The 26,066-nt window shown below is 45.4% G+C and overlaps 1 protein-coding gene across 2 annotated transcripts in view; it reads right to left on the reverse strand.

Annotated features, from left to right (window-relative positions):
- The window catches only part of RNF165 (ring finger protein 165), a 148,404-nt gene that overhangs the window by 29,209 nt on the left and 93,129 nt on the right, over window positions 1–26,066 (reverse strand). For both annotated transcript variants that reach the window (XM_040336352.1, XM_040336360.1), the window contains exons 2-3: window positions 20,833–21,142; window positions 7,888–8,007 (exon numbers count right to left, since the gene is read on the reverse strand). In XM_040336352.1, the coding sequence (XP_040192286.1) occupies window positions 7,888–8,007; window positions 20,833–21,142 (430 nt within the window). The remainder of the gene's footprint in view (window positions 1–7,887; window positions 8,008–20,832; window positions 21,143–26,066) is intronic.

Below are 26,066 nucleotides of genomic sequence, written 5' to 3' on the forward strand. Positions count from 1 at the left end.
GGGGAGAGCAGAATAACAGGGGAGGACAGCAGTAGCATGGAGGGGGGACATGGAGCGCGGAGGGGGAGAGCAGAATAACGGAGGAGGACAGCAGCACCACGGAGGTTGGATACGGAGCGCGGAGGGGAGAGCAGAATAACGGAGGAGGACAGCAGTTGCACGGAGGTTGGATACGGAGCGCGGAGGGGAGAGCAGAATAACGGAGGACTCACTGTATATATATATATTATTTTTTTATGAAAACATAACTGAACTATTTGGCGTTATTTCATTTGTGCCCCAAGTTCAGCTTTAAGTAAAAAAAAAATGTCAGAACTGAGCCCGGGTTCTCAAAGTTTGGAGTTCTGTAGACAGGCAGAGACGCGGTGCTCAGTTTTGAAGGACTGATTGGTATAGAAATTCTCCTATTGTTACGGTAAACACATGGCGATGGAAAGCACGAGAGCAGCTGGTGCCAGTAAATCATGTTTGAAAAACGGAAACTCCATCTGTTTTATAACAGAAGCTAAAGGCTTAATGTCGTACCGAGCACATACATTTACTGTACCTTCCCGAGCGACAGGCTCCCTGCGCACATGTTAATGAGCCCGTTTTACGGCTGGGGTAACCAATTAGGTGCTTCGCTAACTCATCCAAAAATGTTACGATCAGAAGAATTTTTTAACGGTATTATATACTCTTTTCAAGTATTTATTCATTTATTAAAAAAAAAAAAAAAAGAGCTTGAAAGAGTTAATTTTGTGTAAATAACCACATCAATATAAAGTTTAACCACTTCTTGTCCGGGGGAATTTTTTTCTTACATTTTTCAGATACATGTTCAAATCAGCCATTTTTTGCTTAGAAAAGTGCATATTATATATTTTTATATATATATATATATATATATATATATATATATATATATATATATATATATATATATATATATCTTTTTTTTAATCAGAGGCCCTGGAGAATAAAAATGGTAGTTTTCATTTTACATAATAAATGTGCAGCAATTTATGCAATTTTTTTAGGAAAATAAAAAAAACACTTAAATGAATTATAGTGCACACAAACACAACATAATACCAAATTTTTTAATAAAATATAAAAGATTATCTTGCGTCCAAAAAAAATAATTGGTACTGAACATGTAAAAATTGCGCAGGCCCACAAAATGGCGAAAAAACTACGGTACCTAAAACTGTCCATAGATGATTCATTAAAAGCCTTTACAACTCACCTGTTTAGAGTTACAGTAAAACCTTGGTTTGAGAGCGTTTTGCAAGACAAGCAAAATGATTTAATACATTTTGCCTTGATATACAAGCGATGTCTTGATATAAGAGTAGCGTCATGTCACAACTGAGTATAAAAAAGAAGAGAGGCTCCTCTAAGTGTAGCAATATGGTTACATTTAATGAAGGTACAACATTTAGTAACTTATTGCTACACTTAGAGGCGCCTCTCTTCTCTGTTATACCCTGTAAAAAAATGCTTTGATATACAAGTGCTTTGGATTACAAGCATGTTTCTGGAACGAATTATGCTCACAATCCAAGGTTTTACTGTAATTGTCAATTAGGGGCCCTAGAATTATTGCTCTCACTCAGACATGGTGGTGAAATCATACTTTACTTATGTGTGGTGAACCTATGCATGCCTTTGTGTGGTCACTTCATAGGGCCTCCTCTCTTGAATTCTAGAATGGATTTATAGCTTCTAACTTTATTAACCACTTAAGACCCGGACCAATATGCAGGTAAAGGACCAGGCCCCTTTTTGCAATTCGGCACTGCGTCGCTCTAACTGACAATTGCGCGGTCGTGCGACGTGGCACCCAAAAAAAACTTTTTTTCCCCCCAAATAGAGATTTCTTTTGGTGGTATTTGATCACCTCTGCGGTTTTTATTTTTTGTGCTATAAACAAAAAGAAGAGCAACAATTTAAAAAAAAGCAATATTTTTAAAGCGGAGCTCCACCCTAAAGTGGAACTCACGCTGATCGGAACCCGCCCCCCCTCCGGTGGGGGGGGGGGGGTGCAGATACCTGTCTAAAGACAGGTATTTGCACTCACTTCCGGCCACACGTCTCGGGCAAAAGACGGGTTTTTCCAGACTTCACGTCTGTCCCCCTGTTGTGTGCTGGGAACACTCGGCTCCCAGCACACAGCGTGTGAGCCAATAGGCGGGCGCAGCGCGACTCGCGCATGCGCCGTAGGGAACCGGGCAGTGAAGCCGGAGCGCTTCACTTCCTGGTTCCCACACTGAGGATGGAGGGGGGAGCAGCAAGGTGACGAGCGATCGCTCGTCCTCTGCTGCGGACGGCGCTGGACTCCAGGACAGGTAAGTGTCCTAATATTAAAAGTCAGCAGCTGCAGTATTTGTAGCTGCTGGCTTTTAATATTTTTTTTTACTGGCACATCCGCTTTAACTTTTTGCTATAATAATTATCCCCCCAAAAATATATAAAATAAAAATTTTTTTCCCTCATTTTAGGCCGATACGTATTCTTCTACATATTTTTGGTAAAAAAAAAAAATCGCAATAGGCGTATAGTGATTGGTTTGCACAAAAGTTATAGCGTCTACAAAATAGGGGATAGATTTATGGCATTCTTATTATAAATTTATTTTTTTACTAGTAATGATGACGATCTGCGATTTTTATCGTGACTGCGACATTTCGGCAGATACATCGGACACTTTTGACACTATTTTGCGACCATTGTCATTTATATAGCGATCAGTGCTATAAAAATGCACTGATTACTGTGTAAATGACACTGGCAGGGAAGGGGTTAAACACTAGGGGGCGATGAAGGGGTTAAAGGAGTTGTAAATAAAAACATTTTTTTTGCTGAAATGACTGTTTACAGGGTATAGAGACATAATAGTTAACTAATTCCTTTTAAAAATGATTAAAAATAGATACAAATCAATCATATAATGCACCTGCAGTTTCTAGTTTCGTTTTTACATGTTGTTTCCTGCCTCTCTGCTGTACAGAGCCACAGAGCCAATACAGGGCAGTGATGGTTTGGAAAACGAAACTGATTGGTGTTGAGGGGTTTTAGACACACAGTAATCACACCTCCTTGATTAGTGACCACAGAGGGAAAGCTCCCAGCACTGTGGTTATCAGGAAACAGACAACCAGGAAGTGTAGAGATCAGAGAATAATTACAGCAACTTGAGAACAAAAACGAACAATGAGGACATGAAAACAGCACTGCATTAAGGTAAAGGAAGCTATTAAGATAAAAAAAATCCTTTACAAACCCTTTAAGTGTGTCCTAGGGAGTTATTCTAACTGTGTGTGGGGGGGGGGGGGGCTACCACTGACACGACAGAGCTCACACTGCTCCCGATTACAGTGAGCAGTAGATCCCTGTCATGTCACTAGGCAGAACAGGGAAATGCCTTGTTTACATAGGCATCTCCCCGTTCTGCCTCTCTGTGTCACAAACGCGGGCCGCCGGCGAACATCGAGTTTGCGGGGCACAGTCACGGAGAACGCGGAGTGGCGCGCCCGCTGTGCGGCAAATTAAAGGGGACGTACCTGTACGCCCTTTTGCCCACCGCTGCTATTGTGCCGACGTATATCGGCGTGCAGCGGTCAGCAAGTGGTTAAAAAAATAATTATTTTCATTTGCAGTTATTGAACAAACAAGCCCCCCCCCATGTGATAGCATTGGGCAAGTGACATGTACTCTTTATGGAGACATCAGGGGTCTCTTAGATCCCTGATGTCTCCACTGCCCTCCGAAGCAGCTGATCGGACTCAGATTGTGTTTGATCAGCTGCTTGCCTTACTGTTAGGGAATGACAGCTCTGAAACTGGAAGTGGTGAAATTCTGGTCACTTGTCACAGAGGGGATCGGGGAACAGATGTTCCTCTATCTTCTTTGTGTGAAGCCATCCTAACTAATTACCATGGTCCAGGGCTCTTCGAAGGACACAGCCCAGGAATTACCGAGGGCGGTGGTGGTGGGTCCTTCCCAGTGCTGTAAAAGTAATTGGGTGGATGTAAAGCCTCCCGGATCCCTTTTTACCATGACAGCCAATGTCGGCTAAAAAAATGGTACCAGGATCTTGGCTGCAGTTGCAGTCGGTATTAACCACTTGCTGTCGGGACGTTTTAATATGTATGTTAGGTGGAAAGTGGCTCAAACATTACTTTTGTGCTGACCCATATACACTATGGGCCAGATTCTCCAATATTCTGCGGCGGCCTCGCGTAAGCCATTTACACTCCGCCGCCGCAACTTACTGGAGCAAGTGCCGTATTCCTCAAGCACTTGCTCCGTAGTTTGCGGAGGCGTAGTGTAAAAGGCCCGGCGTATCCCCGCGTATTTCAAAGGGGGCGGCTTATATTTAAATTAAGCGCGCCCCCCGTTTCGATCGAACTGCGCATGCGCCGGGCTAAAAATAGCCCAGTGCGCATGCTCCAGTTCTCGGCGGAAAACGTCAATGACGCCGACGTGTGCGTCATTGACGTAAAGTCGTATTCAAGAACGACTTAGGAAAACTACGTACCCGACGGGAAAAGACGACGCGGACCCGACGCCATACTTAACATGGCATACGGCGGACTGGCGTAAGGTTACCCCTCATATAGCAGGGGTAACCTTACGCTTAAGCAAACGACGTAAGCGACGGTTACGCGACGCGAATTCGTTCGGGAATCGGCGTATCAGGCTTATTTGCATAAACAAATGAGACCTGAACGTAAACGCCACCTAGCGGCCGGCGGCGAATTACATTTAAGATCCGACAGTGTAAGTGACTTACACATGTCGGATCTTCAGCGTATCTATGCGAAAATGATTCTAGGAATCACTCGCATAGATACGCGGGTCAAAAAAGAGAGATACACCGGTGTTTCCTGAGATACACCATCGTAACTCTTCTGAGAATATGGCCCTATATTGCCAAAAGTATTGGGACACCTGCCTTTACACGCACATTAACTTTAATGGCATCCCAGCCTAAGTCCGTAGGGTTCAATATTGAGTTGGCCCACCCTTTGCAGCTATAACAGCTTCAACTCTTCTGGGAAGGCCGTCCACAAGGTTTAGGAGTGTGTCTATGGGAATGTTTGACCATTCTTCCAGAAACGCATTTGTGAGGTCAGGCACTGATGTTGGACAGTAAGGCCTGGCTTGCAGTCTACTAACTAATTTATCCCAAAGGTTTTCTATTGGGTTGAGGCAGGGGCGGACTGACCATTGAGTCACTCGGGCACTGCCCGAGGGCCCCATGCCACTAGGGGGCCCCATCCAGGTTGCCAGGCTCAGTAAAACCAGGGACAGTATGTAAAAATCTGTGTTTTTTTTAGATCTGTCCCTGATATGTCCGAAAATGACATGCTTTTAATGTGAATATCCCAAGATTTTAGCTGCCCGCCTCTGCACTACCTCCTGGCGTGGTGGCCATCTGTAAGCCAGAGGGGCCCCATAATCTTCTATTGCCCGGGGGCCCCATGAGTTGTCAGTCCGCCCCTGGGTTGAGGTCAAGACTCTGTGCAGGCCAGTCAAGTTCCTTCCCCCCAAAATATCTCTTATTCACAAAAAATGTTTTGCATTTCATTTATATTTTAAACTGAATGGGTTGTTTTACAAGGCGATCGTTTACAATCACTTTAAGCCCTGGAAAATGTTACGCCCTTCATGAGCTGAGCTATTCGGCACTGCATTACTTTAACTGCCGATTGCGGAGTCATGCAACGCTGGAACCAAACAAAATTTATATCATTTTTTTTTCACAAAATAAAGATTTATTTTGGTGGTATTTGGTCACCACTGGGTTTTTATTTTTTGTGAAATAAAACAGAAAAAAAAACAAAATTATCGTATATACTCGAGTATAAGCCAAGTTGTTCAGCCCTTTTTTTAGGCTAAAAAAAAACCCTCCTCGGCTTATACTCGTGTCATGTTGGAACTTGGTTGTCTCCGGTGTGTTCAGGCAGTCACTCCTCTAGAGCGGGGGTTTCCGTATCGCGGCGCGCAGCTAGCATCAGTCCCACTGTGTATTTCTCCCACTTAACTCCCGCCCACGCCATGACGCTGTGCACTAGGATTGGCTGCTGGGACTGCCCCGCCCGCTGCAGGAGGATCTTTAATACAAACATGCGGGAGGAGCCACGCCAATGATCACTGGCTGCTGGGACATGGCAGTCCCAGCAGCCAATCCTAGTGTGCAGCGGCTTTATCAGAAGTGAAAGACATGGCAAGCGGGAGAAATACACAGCGGGACTGATGCTAGATGCGCGCCGAGATACGGAGACCCCTGCTCTAGCGGAGCCGGGAGATAAAACAGAGAGCAGAAGTGACCTCTAAAAAGGCAAGGGATACAGCACAGTACATGTACAGTAATGTGGACACTCTGATTGGACATTGATGGGGACACACTGATTGGACATTGATGGGGACACTCTGATAAAACACTGATGGTGACACACTGATAAAACACTGATGGAAACACACTGATAAAACACTGATAAAACACTGATGGGGACACAGTGATGGGGACACAGTGATAAAACATTGATGGGGACACACTGAAAAAACACTGATGGTGACACACTGAAAAAACACTGATAAAACACTGATGGGGACACACTGATAAAACACTGATGGGGACACACTGATAAAACACTGATGGGGACACACTGATAAAACACTGATGGGGACACACTGATAAAAAACTGATGGGGACACACTGATAAAAAACTGATGGGGACACACTGATGGGACACACTGATAAAACACTGATGGGGACACACTGATAAAACACTGATGGGGACACACTGATAAAACACTGATGGGGACACACTGATAAAACACTGATGGGGACACACTCATAAAACACTGATGGGGACACACTCATAAAACACTGATGGGGACACACTCATAAAACACTGATGGGGACACACTCATAAAACACTGATGGGGACACTCTTATTTTATTTTTGAAATTTACCGTACCATTAGCTGTGCATTTCCCACCCTAGGCTTATACTCGAGTCAATAAGTTTTCCCATTTTTGTTTTGGTAAAATTAGGTGCCTCGGCTTAGCCCCCATTCACATCTAGGCGTTTTTGGGATGTGTTCTCATCCCACCGCTGCCGCCAGAGGGATGAGAACACATGTCCCTCTATGGAGATGGTTCACATCTCCACGCCGAACGCCGGACGCCTGCCGCCTGCCGCCTGAAAAAAGGTCCCGGACCTTTTTTTCAGGCGGCTTTCGGCGTTCGGCTAGGAGATGGGAAGCATCTCCATAGAGGGGGTCAATCTGGGGCACATCTAGGCGGACAATACCGGCGTTTTGTCGCCGCAAATCGCGGTACAAAACGCCGCTATTTGTACCGCGATTTGCGGCGACAAAACACCGCAAATTTGTCTGCCTAAGTGTGAATGGAGCCTTATATTCGGGTCGGCTTATACTCGAGTATATACGGTAATTTTTTTACTTTCTGCTATAAACCATATCCAATAAAAAAAAATAAAAACTATCAAATCTCTTCATAAATTTTGGACAAAATGTATTCTGCTACATGTTTTTTAATAAAAAAAAAAAATATATATATATATATATATATATATCGCAATAACTGTATATTGCTTGGTTTCCGTTAAAGTTATAGTGCCTACAAACTATGGGATATATAATGGAATTAAGGGATGAGAAACTGACAGATTGCTCCTCGTGTACAGAGCCCTGTGTTGAATTCCATTGGCTGGGACTTGCTGGCAGGCTCCTGAGGTGTACAATCACCGCGGGAGTCGCCGGAGGTGGGACGGGCGTGTGCGCAGCCTAAACCCCGAAGTAGGCAGCAACGTACCAGTACATCGCTTTGCCTACAGATGTTTGTAATATTTGTCAGGAATATCCACTTACCAGTCTGTCCCTTCAGCCAAGTACCGGGACCCCAAAGGTTGTGGCATCTGCACTTGTTGGTTGAAGTCGAAGCCTGGACGTAACCGATGCGGATGGACAGACATTCGCTCCTGAGTCCGCCTACAGAACCAAACCAACTTTTACAGAAAGCACATAGGTACAGAAAAAAAAAAAAAACAAGACTCAATGCATTTTTCAACTCAAAGTCACTCTTATACAGGTCACATAGGCACCAGGTTTATTGACGATGTAACATCCTTAAAGTGGATGTAAACCCCACATCTTTTGATGTCACAATGTAGAGAATAAGATTTCCTATCATCTGTGCCCAGTCTTGCCACACAGAGTTAATCCAGCTCTAAGCAATCCTCTTTTTATTGTTCACTGAAAATAAAAAGACTTGCAGATTAAAACCAAAGTCCTTTCCGCCCCTTGCGTCGAGTGACAGGTTATTTACATATCTTGTGCACTAGCTTGCAGACATGCACAGCCTCTGTAAAAAGCTCACAATTCACATCCCCCTCCACTCCCCTCCCCTCCCCTCCTCTCCCCTCCTCTCCTCTCCTCGCCTCCCCAGCTCTCCCAGGATTGGCTGCCTTTCCTGTGTTTTGACTAGATGTTTTCATAATATGGGGTGTGATCCACAGTTCAGTGTGATGAGGAAATGCTGCAGTGAACAGCCATCAGAATGGACTGAATATCTTACTCCCTAAGCTAGAATCATCATTGAGGTATTTGTATATTGCCATCATATCTCCTCTAAAGCATTTCCTCTTCGGGGAGAATACGTTTAATGTTTGTAGTCAGTCCTCGTAACTGAGGTCCTCCAGTCCCCTATTAGCTTGGTCGCCCTTCTCTGGACTTTCTCCATTTCCAGCACATCCTTCTAGAGCAGTGGTTCTCAACCTGGGGGTCGGGACCCCCTCGGGGGTCAAATGATGATTTGCCAGGGGCCCCCGAATCCTGGGCTGTTCTTGAAGCCCGCAAACGTTCTCCCTGCCTTTTTGTCCGCCCACTAATCCTCATTGCAGCTGCCCATTCAGTTCACGGCATGGGTGGGGGGGGGAGGCTAGAGGTCAGCTGATTGGTGAGGAATGTGAAGTGGGAGGGGCTGGAGGAGACCCTATCTCCTGATTCCAGGATAGGTGCCACTGCTACGAGATGCTACAAAGTGAGTAACACTACCTGTGAAAATAGTTGCCATTAAGAGCCGGTTCAGACTGGGGCGACTCGTCAGGCGACTCAGCCGCCTGACAAGTCGCGTCCCATTCTAGTCAATACAACCGTTCTAATAGGAGCAAACGCAAGTTGCTCCGACTTAGAAAAAGGTTCTTGTACGACGTCAGGGGCGACTCGGGGCGACTTGCATTGACTTCTATACAGAAGTCATTTTGCAAGTCGCCTCTGAAGTCGTCTTTAGGACGCCTTGCTGAGTCGCCCCCGAAGTCGTGCCGCCCCATTGTGAACCGGCTCTAAAAGTCCTCACAACAGTTGTCAGATCAGCAGGTGACCTTGTTCAAGAGCACGTAATCAACTCATCCCACCATCCCCCCACCCTCCCACGAAGGAGTAAGAGAAGGAATACAAATAGAGAATACATGGAAGGGAGAGGAAAAGAGGGGTGGAACAAATCAAAAGGTAGAGAAAAAATAAGAAAGACGGCTAGGGAGAGGGATGGGGGGAAAAAAACAAGAAATTCGGATAGAGCGATAAAAGGGAAAGAAAGGAGAACAAAGAGAAAGAGTGGTACATCCTAAAATGTACCATAAGGGGTTTTAATACTGTACAAGTGGGATGGACTCAGGGAGCGCTAAATGCCTGTGGGCTAGGGGTGCAAATTACTTGTCTTGCCCTGGGTGCTGACAACCCACGATACGAAAATAATTTTACTGTTTGGGGTCCCCACAACTTGGGAAATTTTATCAAGGGGTCACAACACTAGACAGGTTGAGAAACACTGTTCTAGAGGATTGGTGACCAGACGGCAACTGGCAACTGGACAATATGCTCCAGATGTGGCCGCACCAGAGTTTTATAAAGTGGCAGGATTATTTTTTCTAACTCTGTAATTAGGAACATGTCCACTGAGCACCAATGTAAGGAGCATTCTTCTCATGACCACCAGTGTAGGCAATATTCTTCTCAATGACTACAAGGAAAATGGAGCCCTTCTCTACTGAGCACTAATGTAAGGAGAATTCTTCTCAATGACCACCAGTGTAATGGGGCCCTTCTCTACTGAACACTAATTTAAAGAGCATTCTTCTCAATGGCTACCCGTGTACATGGTGCCTTCTCCCAATGGCCACCCACCAGTGTAATGGAGCCCTTCTCTACTGAGGACTAATTTAAGGAGCATTCTTCTCAATGACCACCGGTGTAAGCAGTATTCTTCTCAATGACCACCAGTATAATGGAGCCCTTCTCTACTGAGCACTAATCTAAGGAGAATTCTTCTCAATGACCACCAGTGTAAGCAGTATTCTTCTTAATGACTACCAGTGTAATGGGGCCCTTCTCTACTGAGCTCTAATGTAAGGAGCATTCTTCTCAATGACCACCAGTGTAAGCAGTATTCTTCTCAATGCCTACCAGTGTAATGGGGCCCTTCTCTACTGAGCAATAATTTAAGGAGCATTCTTCTCAATGGCCACCCGTGTACATGGTGCCTTCTCCCAATGGCCACACACAAGTGTAATGGAGCCCTTCGCTACTGAGCACTAATGTAAGGAGCATTCTTCTCAATGACCACCAGTGTAATGGAGCCCTTCTGTACTGAACACTAATTTAAGGAGCATTCTTCCCAATGACCACCAGTGTAATGGAGCCCTTCTGTACTGAGCACTAATGTAAGGAGCATTCTTCTCAATGATCACCAGTGTAATGGAGCCATTCTGTACCGAACACTAATTTAAGGAGCATTCTTCCCAATGAGCACCAGTGTAATGGAGCCCTTCTCTACTGAGCACTAATGTAAGGAGCCTTCTTCTCAATGACCACCAGTGTAAGCAGTATTCTTCTCAATGACTACCAGTGTAATGGGGCCCTTCTCTACTGAGCACTAATGTAAGGAGAATTTTTCTCAATGACCACCAGTGTAAGCAGTATTCTTCTCAATGACTACCAGTGTAATGGGGCCCTTCTCTACTGAGCACTAATGTAAGGAGCATTCTTCTCAATGGCCACCCGTGTACATGGTGCCTTCTCCCAATGGCCACCCACAAGTGTAATGGAGCCCTTCTCTACTGAGCACTAATGTAAGGAGCATTCTTCCCAATGACCACCAGTGTAATGGAGCCCTTCTGTACTGAGCACTAATGTAAGGAGCATTCTTCTCAATGACCCCCAGTGTAAGCAGTATTCTTCCCAATGACCACCAGTGTAATGGAGCCCTTCTGTACTGAGCACTAATGTAAGGAGCATTCTTCTCAATGGCCACCAGTGTATGTGGTGCCTTCTCCCAATGGCCACCTACCAGTGTAATGGGGCCCTTCTCTACTGAACACTAATGTAAGTTGCATTCTTCTCAATGGCCACCAGGTGGTCTTTTTCCTACTGACCACCAATGTAAAGGAGTTCTTCACTGACCAGAGATGTAAGGGGGTGTAAAGGGACACTTCACTGACCAGCAATCTAAAGGTACTCTAAATATCTTAACTCTTTGCATTTATTTTCTGTCTTTTATCATTATTTATTTAATTTAATTATTATTACTGAAAATAATTGTTGTATGAAGCCGCAAATTCTATTTTTTTTTATTCTTGTATCTTAACTTTCTATTCATGCTAATGTATTTTGAGCTGTAGACATAAAAATGACTGGTCGGGGGTTTCTTGAGAGCAGATTTCCACTTATTTCCAAGGGTTCCTCTGTGTTGAAAAGGATGAAAAAGGCTGAATTGGATTATGATCTTTTCAATACATTTTTCATTTGACTGTCTTTTTTTCCCATGCACCTCACTGAGTTAAAAAAGAAGGACTTTCAAGTACAAAGCACAAGGTATTATAATGCCATTCATATCTTTCTGCAATGTGCAACGTCGACAAGAGGTGCTGGGAACCCACAAAGTAAGATACATGCAGTACAGATCTACTTTATATGTATCTGCATATATAACTTATACATTCAGATGTAGAAGAAGCAAAGAGGGGGAAAAACAGAAACTTAGCTCACCTTCCTAATTTTTCTTTAACTTATTACACTATAAAGGTGTATAGAGCGATTGATACTACATCTACATGCAGGGGCGTCAAAATGGGGTGTCTAGGGGGGGGCTGGAGCCCCGAATATGACCCCGAAAAGCCCAGAGTCTCATGATTGCAGGTCTCCATTGTTACCCCCGAGCGATCAGCGATCGCTGGGACTGATCTGATCCCGAGTGCCGCCGAATGTGGTTGAGTGTGGCCGAGTGCCATAGCAGGTCCCGCCTTCTGGAGCCTGTGCAACGCCTATGATGGATGGACGTCCCACTGGTCCAATGCTGGGACCGCGGGACCTGTGACGTCCATCATAGGTGCTGCAGGCTACTGAAGCGGGAATTACACTGTAGCCGCTGCGCCACATCCCCGCTCAACGCTCGGGCGGGCGGCTCTCCTCCCCTCCAGGCTCCTCGGCTCTCCTCCCCTCCTTGGCTCTCCTTGGCTCCTCCTCTGATGACTGACGGAATGACTGACTGCCTGCTGTGACACCGCACACCTCGGCTGAGGTAGGTCAGACAGTGTATGTAAATGTCAGTGTATGTAGGTCAGGTAGGTCAGTGTAGGTAGGTCAGTGTATGTGGGTCAGTGTATGTAGGTCACTACCGTCAGTATATGTAGGTCAGGTAGGTCAGTGTATGTAGGTCAGTGTATGTAGGTCACTACCGTCAGTGTATTTAGGTCAGGTAGGTCAGTGTAGGTAGATCAGTGTAGGTAGGTCAGTGTATGTAGGTCAGTGTATGTAGGTCACTACCGTCAGTGTATGTAGGTCAGGAAGGTAACGGCCCAGCAAAAAAAAAAAGCCTGCATCACATACACCATCTCTCCTACCCCCCGGTTTCCGGCCTTGGACTTCGGGCTGAAGCCACCTAGCAACGCCCCTGTCTACATGGACAAACTCAGCCCTTATTCCATAGAACTGATTGCAGCATATCCTTTATTCCATACGTAAATGGTTAATACTTGGGGGTGAGAATATGCATGCATCATACATACTAGGGGGAGTACAACTGTGGTCAATGGTCAATGGTGGAGAAGGATCTGGGTGTTCTGGTACACCATAAGCTTAATAATAGCATGCAATTACAAGTTGCCTTTTTCGAAAGCAAGCCCTTTCTTGTATAAGAGAGGTATGGACTCCAGAGAGAGAGAGATATCATTCCACCCCCCTGTACAAATCATTAGTAAGACCTCATCTGGAATATGCAGTTCAGTTTTGGGCTCCAGTTCTCAAAAAGGATATCGGGGAACTGGAGAAAGTGCAGAGAAGGGCAACCAAACTGATAAGAGGCATGGAGGAGCTCAGCTATGAGGAAAGATTAGAAGAACTGAATCTATTGTCTCTTGAGAAAAGGAGAATAAGGGGGGATATGATCAACATGTACAAATATATAAGGGGGCCATATAGTGAACTTGGTGTTGAGTTATTCACTTTAAGGTCATCGCAGAGGACAAGGGGGCAAGCTTTACGTCTGAAGGAAAGGGGTTTTATCTCCAAATAAGGAAAGGTTTCTTCACAGTAAGAGCTGTGAAAACGTGGAATAGACTCCCTCAAGAGCTGGTTCTGGCCAGATCAGCAGCACTCCAACAGGGAGCTCTCTCTACCATAAGTTCTGATGCTTTGCCCATTTGGTTCTTTTGGTTGTTCCCACCCACCTTTTCGTGTTTCGGCTTCTCCTAATACATGTTTCATATTGTAAAAGAAATAAAAAACAACATCAGGGCAGTGATGGGCAAAACAGCTGTGCAGACCTGAGTACGCAACGCAGAGGTCTCACCAAGTCACAAAGAAATAGACAAGACTGTCAGGTGGTTTCCGCCTCCAGCATCTACCAAGAAATAAAATATCAGTTTTGGATGGGCTTCCTTCAGGCCTATGGAGCGGTTCGGCTCTCAAAGGCTCTTAAAGTAGGGTGACCAGACATCCCCGGTTTCAGGGGACAGTCCCCGGATTGAGGACACTGTCCCCAGACCAAGTCTGTCCCCAGTTATGTCTCCGGATTGCATTTGAACAGGGGCTGGGGCAATTTCAAAGACAGTTAGTGCAGAATAAAAAAAAAGAAATCGCGCCTAGTAGCTTAGGGTGTGTATTTTTTTTTTCATTACATGTGCCCCTTTCTGATGATCATGTGCTGGTCAGAATGGAGTGAATACTTCTTCAGTTTCGGGTGCATGCCCATTCAGCTCCGCTCGCATGTTCTTCTGCCTTGGCTCACGTCTCGACCAGCCGCCTGCCTGTTTATCTCCTTGCCTTCCCTGGCGGAGTGATCTTCCTCTGCTCCCCACCCAGTAGTAGCCGGGGTCCAGAGAGTGAGACTTGACAGGCTGTGAGGGGGCGGTGGTGGGCAGAGAGTCGCTGATTGCCGCGGGAACGACGGCCATACTTAACATAGCAGGTTTAACTACACGCCACAAAACAGCAGCTGTAACTATACGCCGGAAAAAGCCGACTAGAGACGACATAAAAAAATGCGACGGCCGCGCGTACGTTCGTGGATCGTCGGAAATAGCTAATTTGCATACTCGACACGGAAAACAGCGTAAACGCCAACCAGCGGACGCCGAAAAATTGCATCTTAGGTCCGAAGGCGTACGAAGAGGTACGCCTGTTGGATCTAACCCAGATGCCGTCGTATCTTGTTTTGAGGATTCAAAACAACGATATGACGCGGGAAATTTGAAAGTACGCCGGCGTATCAGTAGATACGCCGGCGTACTCGCTTTGTGGATCTGCCCCATAGCGTCTACAAAATAGGGGATGTATTTGTGGCATTTTTATTCTACATTTTTTATTAACTAGTAATGGCGGCGATCTGCGATTTTTATCGTGACTGCGACTTTATGGCGGACATATCGGACACTTTCGACACTATTTTGGGACCATTGTCAACGGGACCTGCGGTCGGACTCACGAAGCTCACGGCACGCACGTGCCCACATTGCCGCTCTTAAAGGGCCAACGTATATATACGTTGATCTGCCCAGCCGTGCCATTCTGCCTACGTATATCGGCGTGACACGGTCCTTAAGCGGTTAAACCTTTATTGCCTTTTACGTAATCATTAAACCCCCCCCTGATTTAACGAAGATAAGGCTCCAAGTGAGATTAATTACCATCCTAATCAGTCACAGAACCTGTGTAATTAATATGTGTTTGGGTTTAAAGGGATGAGGTGGCAACCCTAGGGGGGAGGGATGGGTGCGGGTGACCCGACCGACCAGGGGGTGGCTGTGGGTGCATTGTTTGCCACCCCCCAAAAAAAAAAATATACCACCAGCCATTACTGGTTTACATATATGATTACCAGATATGGCTGTCTATGTGTGCCTAGAAGTCAGTAGAAACAAGGAATTTAACATAAAAATGGATCTACACTGTACGTGAACACCACAGAACACTAAACAGTATTTAATTCATTTTTAGTATTCAAAGCACTCCCTATCATTTCTGGCTGTGGCCATCTTGATTAAGGGCATGATCAATGTAGCATTTACTTCCTGGAATCCATCTGCCCTTACCTTAGGCATGCACGCAAGAGAGTGCACTTAGCTGAGAAAGCCCATTCTCCCCTCCTGAAGACTCCTGGGATGTATACATTTGTATAATATAAAATACATTTGCCTAGGCCAGAAACCAGGAAGTAACTGAAGAAATGGATTAAAAAAAGAAGGTTTAAAACAAGTAAATATGATTGTAACAATATGGACTGCAAGCATAAAGCACTGTACCTTCTAACATTTCAAAGTATCGTCTGTCCCTCTAGTGATCAATGTATCCAGTGACATCATATCTGTGTGCCAAATGAAAGGATTGTGGGACGAATAGTCCTCCCATCAGATAATGGCTTTACACGATTGTGTGCAAGGACTACATATCCCAGGGATCTTTGCTGTCATCTGAAGATTGCTGGGAGTGGCTATAAAAGCAGCAGAAGCTCACGCGGAGCGCTCTTCCTCCTGGGCCTGATGCAAGACGGACCTCTCTGTCCAACAGGGAGAGAGAGGTTGCGGCCTACCACGCGGAGCCCTACTTCCAACCCGGGGCCTGAGGGGCCTAGTCTGGTGTTCGCTGTCGGACATCCTTTCCAGCACCACTCCGGCCACCTGCTTGTCGGTATGTGTGGCAAGCTCCACGTCGGGAGATCGAGACAGCGGATCCACTGCACGAGTGCCTGTTCGGAAGACATCGGGGAGATCTGGTCGTTGGTGAGAGGGCAACTTGCTCGACCATTATCCAATCATTATCGTCGTTACATTAAGACAAGAAACATCTCTACTCCTAGAACACTTTACTGCATTATTTGAACACTGTGCTCAGACACCTTTAGTTTCTTCTCTACAAGGAATCTACTGTTCTCACTATACCCAAACGGATTACAGTTAACGAGCTCCGACTAGCCAGTGAAGAACATCAGATCTGCAACGTGGACTTTTTTGCCATTACTTCTAGCAAGGTCCCTATATTACTCTTTCTTTAGATCCACTCTCCCTTCCTAGGATAGCATGTAGGCTGGCCAGGTTCAATCTCAACAGTGTGGCAGTTAACTGAAACATCCATCTAGGGCAGTGGTTCTCAACCTTCTAGTGCCGTGACCCCTTGATAAAATTCCCTCAGTTGTGGGGACCCCTAACAGTAAAATAATTTTCGTAGCGTGGGCTGTCAGCACCCAAAAAAAGTAATTTGTGCCCCTAATCCGCAGGCTTTTAGCGCTCCTTAAGTGTTACTCATTGTGTCTCCGACTTCGTGGTGTCTTGTAGCAGTGACACCTATGCCGAAATCAGGAGATAGGGTCTCCTGCAGCCCCTCCCATTTCACATTCCCCACCAGTCAGCTGACCTCTAGTCTCCGCCCCCCCCCCCTCAGCCATGCCGTGAACTGAATAAGGCTGCAAAGAGGCTGAGTGGGCGGCCGCAGGCTCCAGGAACAGTCCAGCTGGGCAGCCACAGGCTCAAGGGATGGCCTTGCTGGGCGGCCGCAAAAAGGCTGGGAGAGCGGTGCGGTCTTCAGGAACAGCCCAGGATTCGTGACCCTTGGCAAATCTTTATTTGACCCCCAGGTTGAGAACCACTGAACCACCCCAGGTTGAGAACCACTGATCTTGTCGTTGTTAAAATATTGACCCCCAGGTTGAGAACCACTGAACCACCCCAGGTTGAGAACCACTGATCTTGTCGTTGTTAAAATATTGTCTTGTGTCTTTCGGATGAATTATTTTGCTGAGTTGGCGCTGTTGCCTAGAACTCAGCAGATCTATTACCTCCTCTTTTTGACAACTTCTCCTTTTATTGAAACTATTTTCTGTAAAGGGATGTGGTACCTACTAGTGATCTCCTGATGCCCAATTCTAATTGATATTATTCTACTTTTATTGGTTCAAGTAAAATATTCATAGAACCTAAATACATTGGCCCAGATTCAGCATAGCTTGCGCTATATTTGCGGGGGAGCAGGGCAACGATTTTGCCCTGCGCCCCCGCAAATATTTTGCGCTGCCCTCGATTCACGGAGCAGTAGCTCCGTGAACTGCGAGGGCGCGCCGGCAAATTTCTCCGTACCTGGCTTGCGCAGGGCCCGCGCAAGCTTGTGAATCAGTGGTAGTATGCAATTTGCATACTACACGCTGATCACAATGGGAGCGCCCCCTAGCGGCAAGCACAAGAATGCAGCCTAAAATCTGCGAGGCATAAGTGCCTTATGCCGCGCAGATTTTAGGCTGCAGTCGGTGTAACGAGGTTCCTGAATCAGGAGCACTCGTTACACTGGAGCAAGTAAGCAATTGCGCCGTGTAACTCATGGTTACACGGGCGCAATTGCTTCTTGAATCTGGGCCATTGAGTTGTTTAAATTATTGCCTTACAGAGATACAAGGATGTCTGAACCCAGAGTGTCAGGTGGGTTGGAACGTTCACCAGGTCATGGCCGTGCAGATGAGCAGGTAATTCTAAGCAGCCCTCTAGGGGCCGTGCTACATGATCTACTTTCCTATCTATGTACTAATTTAGCAGCATGAGGATTAAAAATAGTCAACGTAGATTGAGAGAGCTAAGTTTTACTTTAACACATAAATTATTTTCATTAAAGCCTGATTGAAGTCTCGCACCTTTTTTTTTTTTATCTATTTACAGTCCTGAACCTCCATGTGTTAATATTTGCGCCAAAATGGCAGCACCCAGCAGCAGTCTCAGGGATTTTGGATGTCTGCACGATGGAGGCCTTTACAGGCAAATAACACATATAACTAAAGTTTAAAAGATACAATAATGATAAAAGATAGAGATAAAAGATAGAGATAAAAGATAAAAGGTATAACAAAAAATTATATAAAAAAAAAATTAAAAATAAATAAACATACCCCTGATGCCCCGCACACACACACACACACACGCCTATGTAAACTGCGACTGCACCATAGCCCATGGTTAACTCTAAAATGAAGAGCAGTAAAGGCTTTTAAACCCTCGCCGATGGAGATTTTTGTGTAACATTTTCGTGCATTTAACGGGCGTACGCGATTTTAAGACTTGACATGTTTGGTATCTATTTACTCACCTTACTTTTATATTTTACAGAAACAAATGGGTAATATATTGTGACTGTGTGCACTAAAATTCATTTCATTATATTTTTGTCCTGAAAAAAGGCAAATATAACGAGACATAAGAAAAAAAAAATGCAACTACTATATTTTTTATTCTACAAGGCCTCTGCTTTCAGAAAATATGTCCTGGGAGCTTTATGTCATTTTTATGACCAAAAATACAGATTTTTTTTATTTTTATGAATCAAATGAGACTGATTGTGAGCCTTATTCTTGTATGTTAATGTCTACCTTTCTAACCTTTGTAAAATGTTTTTAATGAATACCATTAAAATAGAAAAATGCTGATTTTTACACATATGCAAAAAAATGAAAAAAAATGCTCTAGAGCCGATGTGGTTAATATAAACTATTGCAAGACAATCTGTCCATTCTTAAAGGGGTTGTAAGGGTTTGTTTTTTAGTTTCTAAATTGGTTGCTTTAACCACTTAAGCCCCGGACCTTTATGCAGCTAAAGGACCCGGCCAGGTTTTGCGATTCGGCACTGCGTCGCTTTAACAGACAATTGCTTGGTCGTGCGACGTGGCTCCCAAACAAAATTGACGTCCTTTTTTTTTCCCACAAATAGAGCTTTCTTTTGGTGGTATTTGATCACCTCTGCGGTTTTTATTTTTTGCGCTATAAACAAAAATTGAGCGTCAATTTTGAAAAAAATGCAATATTTTTTACTTTTTGCTATAATAAATATCCCCCAAAAACATACATAATTTTTTTTTCCTCAGTTTAGGCCGATACGTATTCTTTTACCTATTTTTGGTAAAAAAAAATCGCAATAAGCGTTTATCGGTTGGTTTGCGCAAAATTTATAGCGTTTACAAAATAGGGGATAGTTTTATTGCATTTTTATTATTAAATTTTTTTTTACTACTAATGGCGGCGATCAGCGATTTTTTTTCGTGACTGCGACATTATGGCGGACACTTCAGACAATTTTGACACATTTTTGGGACCATTGTCATTTTCATAGCAAAAAATGCATTTAAATTGCATTGTTTATTGTGAAAATGACAGTTGCAGTTTGGGAGTTAACCACAGGGGGCGCTGAAGGAGTTATGCGTCACCTAGTGTGTGTTTACAACTGTAGGGGGGTGTGGCTGTAGGTCTGACATCATCGATCGAGTCTCCCTATAAAAGGGATCACTTGATCGATGCAGCTGCCACAGTGAAGCACGGGGAAGCCATGTTTACATACGGCTCTCCCCGTTCTTCAGCTCCGGGGAGCGATCGCGAGGGGGCGGCTAGAAACGAATAGCCGCGCCCTCGTCCCGGATGGCTCCCTGAGGCTTACCGACCGCCGCATGTACCGGGGGGGGGTTCCGAGCGGACCCCCGACCCGCGGAAAGGCAGCGAAGTGCGGGCACGTCGTTCTGCCTGCCCTTGCCATTTTGCCGACGTATATGTACATGCGGCAGTCGTTAAGCGGTTAAGCTAGTGCATTGTTGGTTCACTTACTTTTTCCTTCGATTTCCCTTCTAAATGTTTTTTTTCTGTGTCTGAATTTCTCACATCCTGATCCTCCTCAGTAAGTTTGCCCCCATCATCTGAGCCGTTCTGGCTGGGGGTTAGTCAGCGTGCTTGCCCCTTCCCTTGGGACATCTCTGCAGGGAGACACTGTAGTCCCAAGGGAAGGGGCGAGCACGCTGACTAACCCCCAGCCAGAATGGCTCGGATGATGGGGGCAAGCTTACTGAGGAGGAACAGGAAGTGAGAAATTCAGACACAGAGAAAAAAACATTAAGGAGGGAAATGGAAGGAAAAAGTAAGTGAACCAACAATGCACTCGCTTAAAGGAACATATTTCGAAAATAAAAAACAAACCTTTACAACCCCTTTAAGAATGGACAGATTGGCTTGCAATAGTTTATATTAACCACTTTGGCTCTAGAGCAATTTTTTTCATTTTTTTTTTTTTTTTTATAATTTTTTTGCATTTTTCTGTTTTAATGATATTCATAATTTTTTTTACAAAGGTTAGAAAGGTAGAAAAAAAAACATTAAGGAGGGAAATCGAAGGATTTTTTTTTAAATGAATACAGATTGCAGGCAAAGGAGTCAGTTATTTGCTTTTTGCCTCCTATAGGGGGCGCCAGAGGTCGCCCCTCTCTCCTCGTGTGACCCTATCATTCTCATGGCTTGGCGTAGACCCTACCTGTGGTGTGGAACCATCCGGCGGTGCTGAGCCTCGAGGAGCTGTTGCTGGAGGAGGTATTGCTGGTGTAGGGCCTGAGGTAGGAAGGAGGGTCCGGCCACCTCTTGGAACGGTAGGCCAGGCAGAGGTGGCAGAGGCTGGTGCAGTGCTCCATTATGCTGGTGTGCAGTAGCCATATGTGATGTCATGCCCTGCTGCGGCTGGACCGGGTGGTGGTGCAGGGGGAAGTCCGGGAGCTGGGGTTGAGGGCTCAGGTGAAAATGGCGGCAGGAGGTAGCGTGAGTATGCTGAGATCGCTGAAATGGGGCACCTAGAAAACAAAAAGACAGGAGGGTGAATAATGGACCCATATGCAGTTTACATTGCTTGTCTAGAGATGTAACAGGAAATTTGACCCAAAAGTCCAATTTTATATCAAACAATAAAACTGATTTCTATCAGCGCAAATAATAACCCTTTCATGACCAATTTCTGACATTTGGTGTTTACAAGTTAAAATCCGTATTTTTTGCTAGAAAATTACTTAGAACCCCCAAACATTATGGGCCAGATTCACGAACAATTACGGCGGCGTAACGTATGTCCTTTACGTTACTCCGCCGCCAGTTTTCATCGTAACTGCTTGATTCACAAAGCACTTGCGTGTAAACTTGCGGCGGCGTAGCGTAAAGCCGTCCGGCGCAAGCCCGCCTAATTCAAATGGGGCGGGGACCATTTAAATTAGGCGCGTTCCCGCGCCGAACGTACTGCGCATGCTCCGTTTTGAAATTTCCCGCCGTGCTTTGCGCGAAATGACGTTGCCCCGACGTAATGTTTTGAACAGCGAAGTGCGTTACGTACTTTAGTATTCCCGGACGACTTACGGAAAAAAAAAAAAATTGAAATTCGACGCGGGAACGACGGCCATACTTTAACATGGGCTGTCTATTGTTACACCACCTAAATAGCAGCCGTAACTTTGCGACGCAAAAAGCCGACTAGCGACGACGTAAGAGAATGCGACAAACGCGCATACCCTACGGGGAAAACGACGCAATCTCCACCCAGCGGCCGCTGAAGTATTGCATCCTAAGATCCGAAGGCGTACGAAGCCGTACGCCTGTCGGATCTTAGCCAAATGCCGTCGTATCGTTGTTTGTGAATTACAAATTAAGATACGACGCGGCAAATTTGAAAGTACGCCGGATTATCAGCAGATACTCCGGCGTACTTCTTCTCTGAATCTGGCCCTATATATGTTTTTTTAGCAGAGAATCTAGAGAATAAAATGGTGATTTTTCAACTTTTTGGGAAAAAGCAACTTTTGTGAATAAAAAAAAAATGAAAAAGTAAAGTTAGCCCAATTTTTTTGTATAATGTGAAAGATGATGTTGCGCCGAGTAAAAAGATACCAAACATGTCACGCTTTATAATTGCACGCACTCGTGAAATGGCGACAAACAGCAGTACCTAAAAATCTTCATAGGCAACGCTTTAATTTTACGGTTACCAGGTTAGAGTTACAGAGGAGGTCTAGTGCTAGAATTATTGCTCTCGCTCTGACGATCGCGGCGATACCTCACATGTGTGATTTGAACACCGTTTACATATGTGGGCGCGACTTCCGTATGCTCTGGATATCAAAAAGGGTAATTTGCTCATTAAAACGTTAAAACGTTACTCACAAAGGTAGCACTTCAGCAGTGTGGGCTCAGTAAGGGGTCTAACTGAAGAAGTCACGCCCATTCGACGTAACGCGTATGGGGGGGGTAGAAGTCGCAGTGGCTACGTCATCCCGCAAGCATCTTGTCGTTTCTATGCATCCTGAGCTCGCCCTGCTTAAGTTTGTAAGTAACGGGGTAGATTCAAAGAGCAATTGCGTCTGCGTAACCATAGTTACGCAGCGCAATTGCTTACCTGCGCCGGCTTTACGAATGCTCCTTATTCAGGAACCTCGTTACGCCGACTCCAGCCTAAGAAATTACTGGCATAAGGCTCCTTATGCCGTCATATCTTAGGCTGCATTCTTACGCAGGCCGCTAGGGGGCGTTCCCGTTGTGGTCAGCGTATAGTATGCAAATTGCATACTAACGCCGATTCACAACCCTACGCGAGCCCTGCGTACGCAGTTTACGTCGTTTGCGTACGTCGGTTTTTGCGTAAGGCTGCCCCTGCTATTAGCAGGGGCAGCCAATGCTACGTATACCCATCGTTCCCGCGTCGCGAAATTTGAAATTTACGTTGTTTGCGTAAGTGAATCGTGAATGGCGCTGGACGCCATTCACGTTCACTTTGAAGCAAATGACATCCTTGCGACGTCATTTACCGCAATGCATGTCGGGAAAGTTTCCCGACGGAGCATGCGCACTACGCTCGGCGCGGGAACGCGCCTAATTTAAATGATCCACGCCCCCTACGGGATCATTTAAATTGCGCGCGCTTACGCCGGGCATTTTGCCGGAGCGCCCACGCAATTTACGGAGCTACTGCTCCGTGAATCGAGGGTAGCGCAGATAATTTGCGGGGGCGCAGGGCAAAAACGGTGCCCTGCGCCTACGTAAAAACTGCGCAAATCTAACTGAATCTACCCCAACGTTTTAAAGTTTTAATGAGCAAATAAATGGGCCCTAAATGATATGATCATTCAGGGCCCATTCACACCAGAAACTGCACGTTTTCTCACGTTTTCACACGTGTTTGCAATGCATTTTTTTTTCATTCATATGTGTTTATTCACATTTACATTGCAAAATAATGCAGTATGCGGTGTTTGTTTTCAGTGCCCGGTATTGCAGTGCAAATCTGAGAACCGTACTCATTAGCCAACATGGATTTTGAACTGCCTATGCAGTCGGAATGCGATGAAGAACGCTTCCCGCTGCATCTTTAATTGTTTTTACAGTGCAACTAAAAACGATCGATTTGAAACCACACACCCTCCAAGTGATCGATTTAGTGAGCTCTTGATCGATTTTAGTGCTAGCAAGTCATTCGGCCATGGCAGAAATTCTATTGCTTCATTGCAATCAATCGACTAAATATCGGCTTGGCTGTCAGACAACCATTCATAATACAGATCAATGGAATCTCTGATTTCCAAACTACGGGCCGCGGGTCACATGCTGCCTGCTACAAGATTTAATCTGGCTCACAGCTGATGTGTACGGGCTTCACCTCTCCCCCCAACAGCACTGCCAACCCCCCCGTCCCCCCATCTTAGATGGGCACTGATGTAAGGGGGGGACTTTGATGAGAACACTGATATGAGGGACTCTTGTGGGGACTCTGATGTAAGGGGGGGACTCTGAAAGGGACACTTATATAAGGGGGGATCTCTGTTGTGGACACTGATGTAAGTGGGACTCAGGGGCGGACTGACAACTCATGGGGCCCCCGGGCAATAGGAGATTGTGGGGCCCCCAGGCAATAGATGTATGGGCCACACAGTACTATATACACACACAGACATACAGTATGTATACACACACAGTATACATAGACACAGTATACACACAGTATACACACACACAGTATACATACACACAGTATACACACACACAGTATACATACACACAGTATACACACACACAGTATACATACACACAGAATACACACACAGTATACATACACACAGAATACACACACAGTATACATACACACAGAATACACACACAGTATACATACACACAGAATACACAGACACAGTATACACAGACACAGTATACATACACACAGTATACATACACACAGAATACACACACAGTATACATGCACACAGTATACATACACACATAATACACACACAGTATACATACACACACAGTATACATACACACAGAATACACACACAGTATACACACACAGTATACATAGACACAGTATACATACACACAGAATACACACACAGTATAAAATACACACAGTATAAATACACACAGAATACACACACAGTATACATACACACAGAATACACAAAATGGTATACACACACAGTATACATACACACAGTACACACACACAGTATACATACACACAGAATACACACACAGTATACACACACAGTATACATACACACAGATAGCTAGATTCAGGTAGGCAGGCTTATCCTTGCGGCAGCGTAGTGTATCGTGTTTACACTACGCCGCCGTAAGTTAGCGAGGCAAGTACATGATTCACAAAGTACTTGCCTGCTAAGTTACGGCGGCGTAGCGTAAATGCGGCGGGCGTAAGCGCACCTGATTCAAAATAGGCTGAGGGGGGCGTGTTTTATGTTAATTTGGGTTGATGTGGGCACTGATAGGTGGCACTGTGGGCATTGATAGGTGGCACACATGGGCACAGATGAGCTGGGCAGCCCTTCCTGATCGGGACTGATGTCCCTCTGTCACCTGCCGGTGATTGGCGTGAGGAGAAACAATAGCCGATTACCCGCTCAGTTTACATCACATGATCAGCTGTCATTGGCTGACAGATGATCACGTGGTAAGGGGTCAGGATCGACCCCTTACTCCAATCTGCGATCCAACGACTCTCATAGACTCACTGATCGCAGAGGGAGCCGCGCTCTCCCTGCAGCGGCGCGCAGGCCGCTCGAGCACGGGAGGACGTCTATTGACCGCCTCCCGGCAATTCAGGTCTGCGCTGTAGCCGTCATTCGGCTATAGCACAGACACCAAGGCCCAGATTCTCAAAGGGCTTACGAAGGCGCAACGCAATGTGCGCCGTCGTAAGTCCTAATCTGGGCCGTCGTTTCTATGCGACTGATTCTTAGAATCAGTTACGCATAGATATCCATTAGATCCGACAGGCGTAAGTCTCTTACACCGTCGGATCTTAAATGCATTTTTTTTTTTTGCCGCTAGGTGTCGCCTCCGTTTTTTTCCCCGTCGAGTATGCAAATTAGCTAGATACGCGAATTCACGAACGTACGCCCGGTCGACGCAGTGAAGTTACGACGTTTACGTTAGGTTTGCGCGGCGTAAAGTTGCCCCTGCTATATGATATCATATAGCAGGGGCAACCAATGTTAAGTATGGCCGTCGTTCCCGCGTCGAAATGTAAAAATTTACGTCGTTTGTGTAAGTCGTCCGTGAATGGGGCTGGACACCATTTACGTTCACGTCGAAACCAATGACGTCCTTGCGATTGTCTGAAAATACAATCTATCAAGAATGGTGGATCTCCAAACCTTTCCATATAAAGGCTACATTGTATATTTTATAAAAAATTCCAGGCCGGAAAGAATCCGATTTTTA

This window comes from Rana temporaria, chromosome 1 (assembly GCF_905171775.1).
Source record: "Rana temporaria chromosome 1, aRanTem1.1, whole genome shotgun sequence".
NCBI lineage: Eukaryota > Metazoa > Chordata > Amphibia > Anura > Ranidae > Rana > Rana temporaria.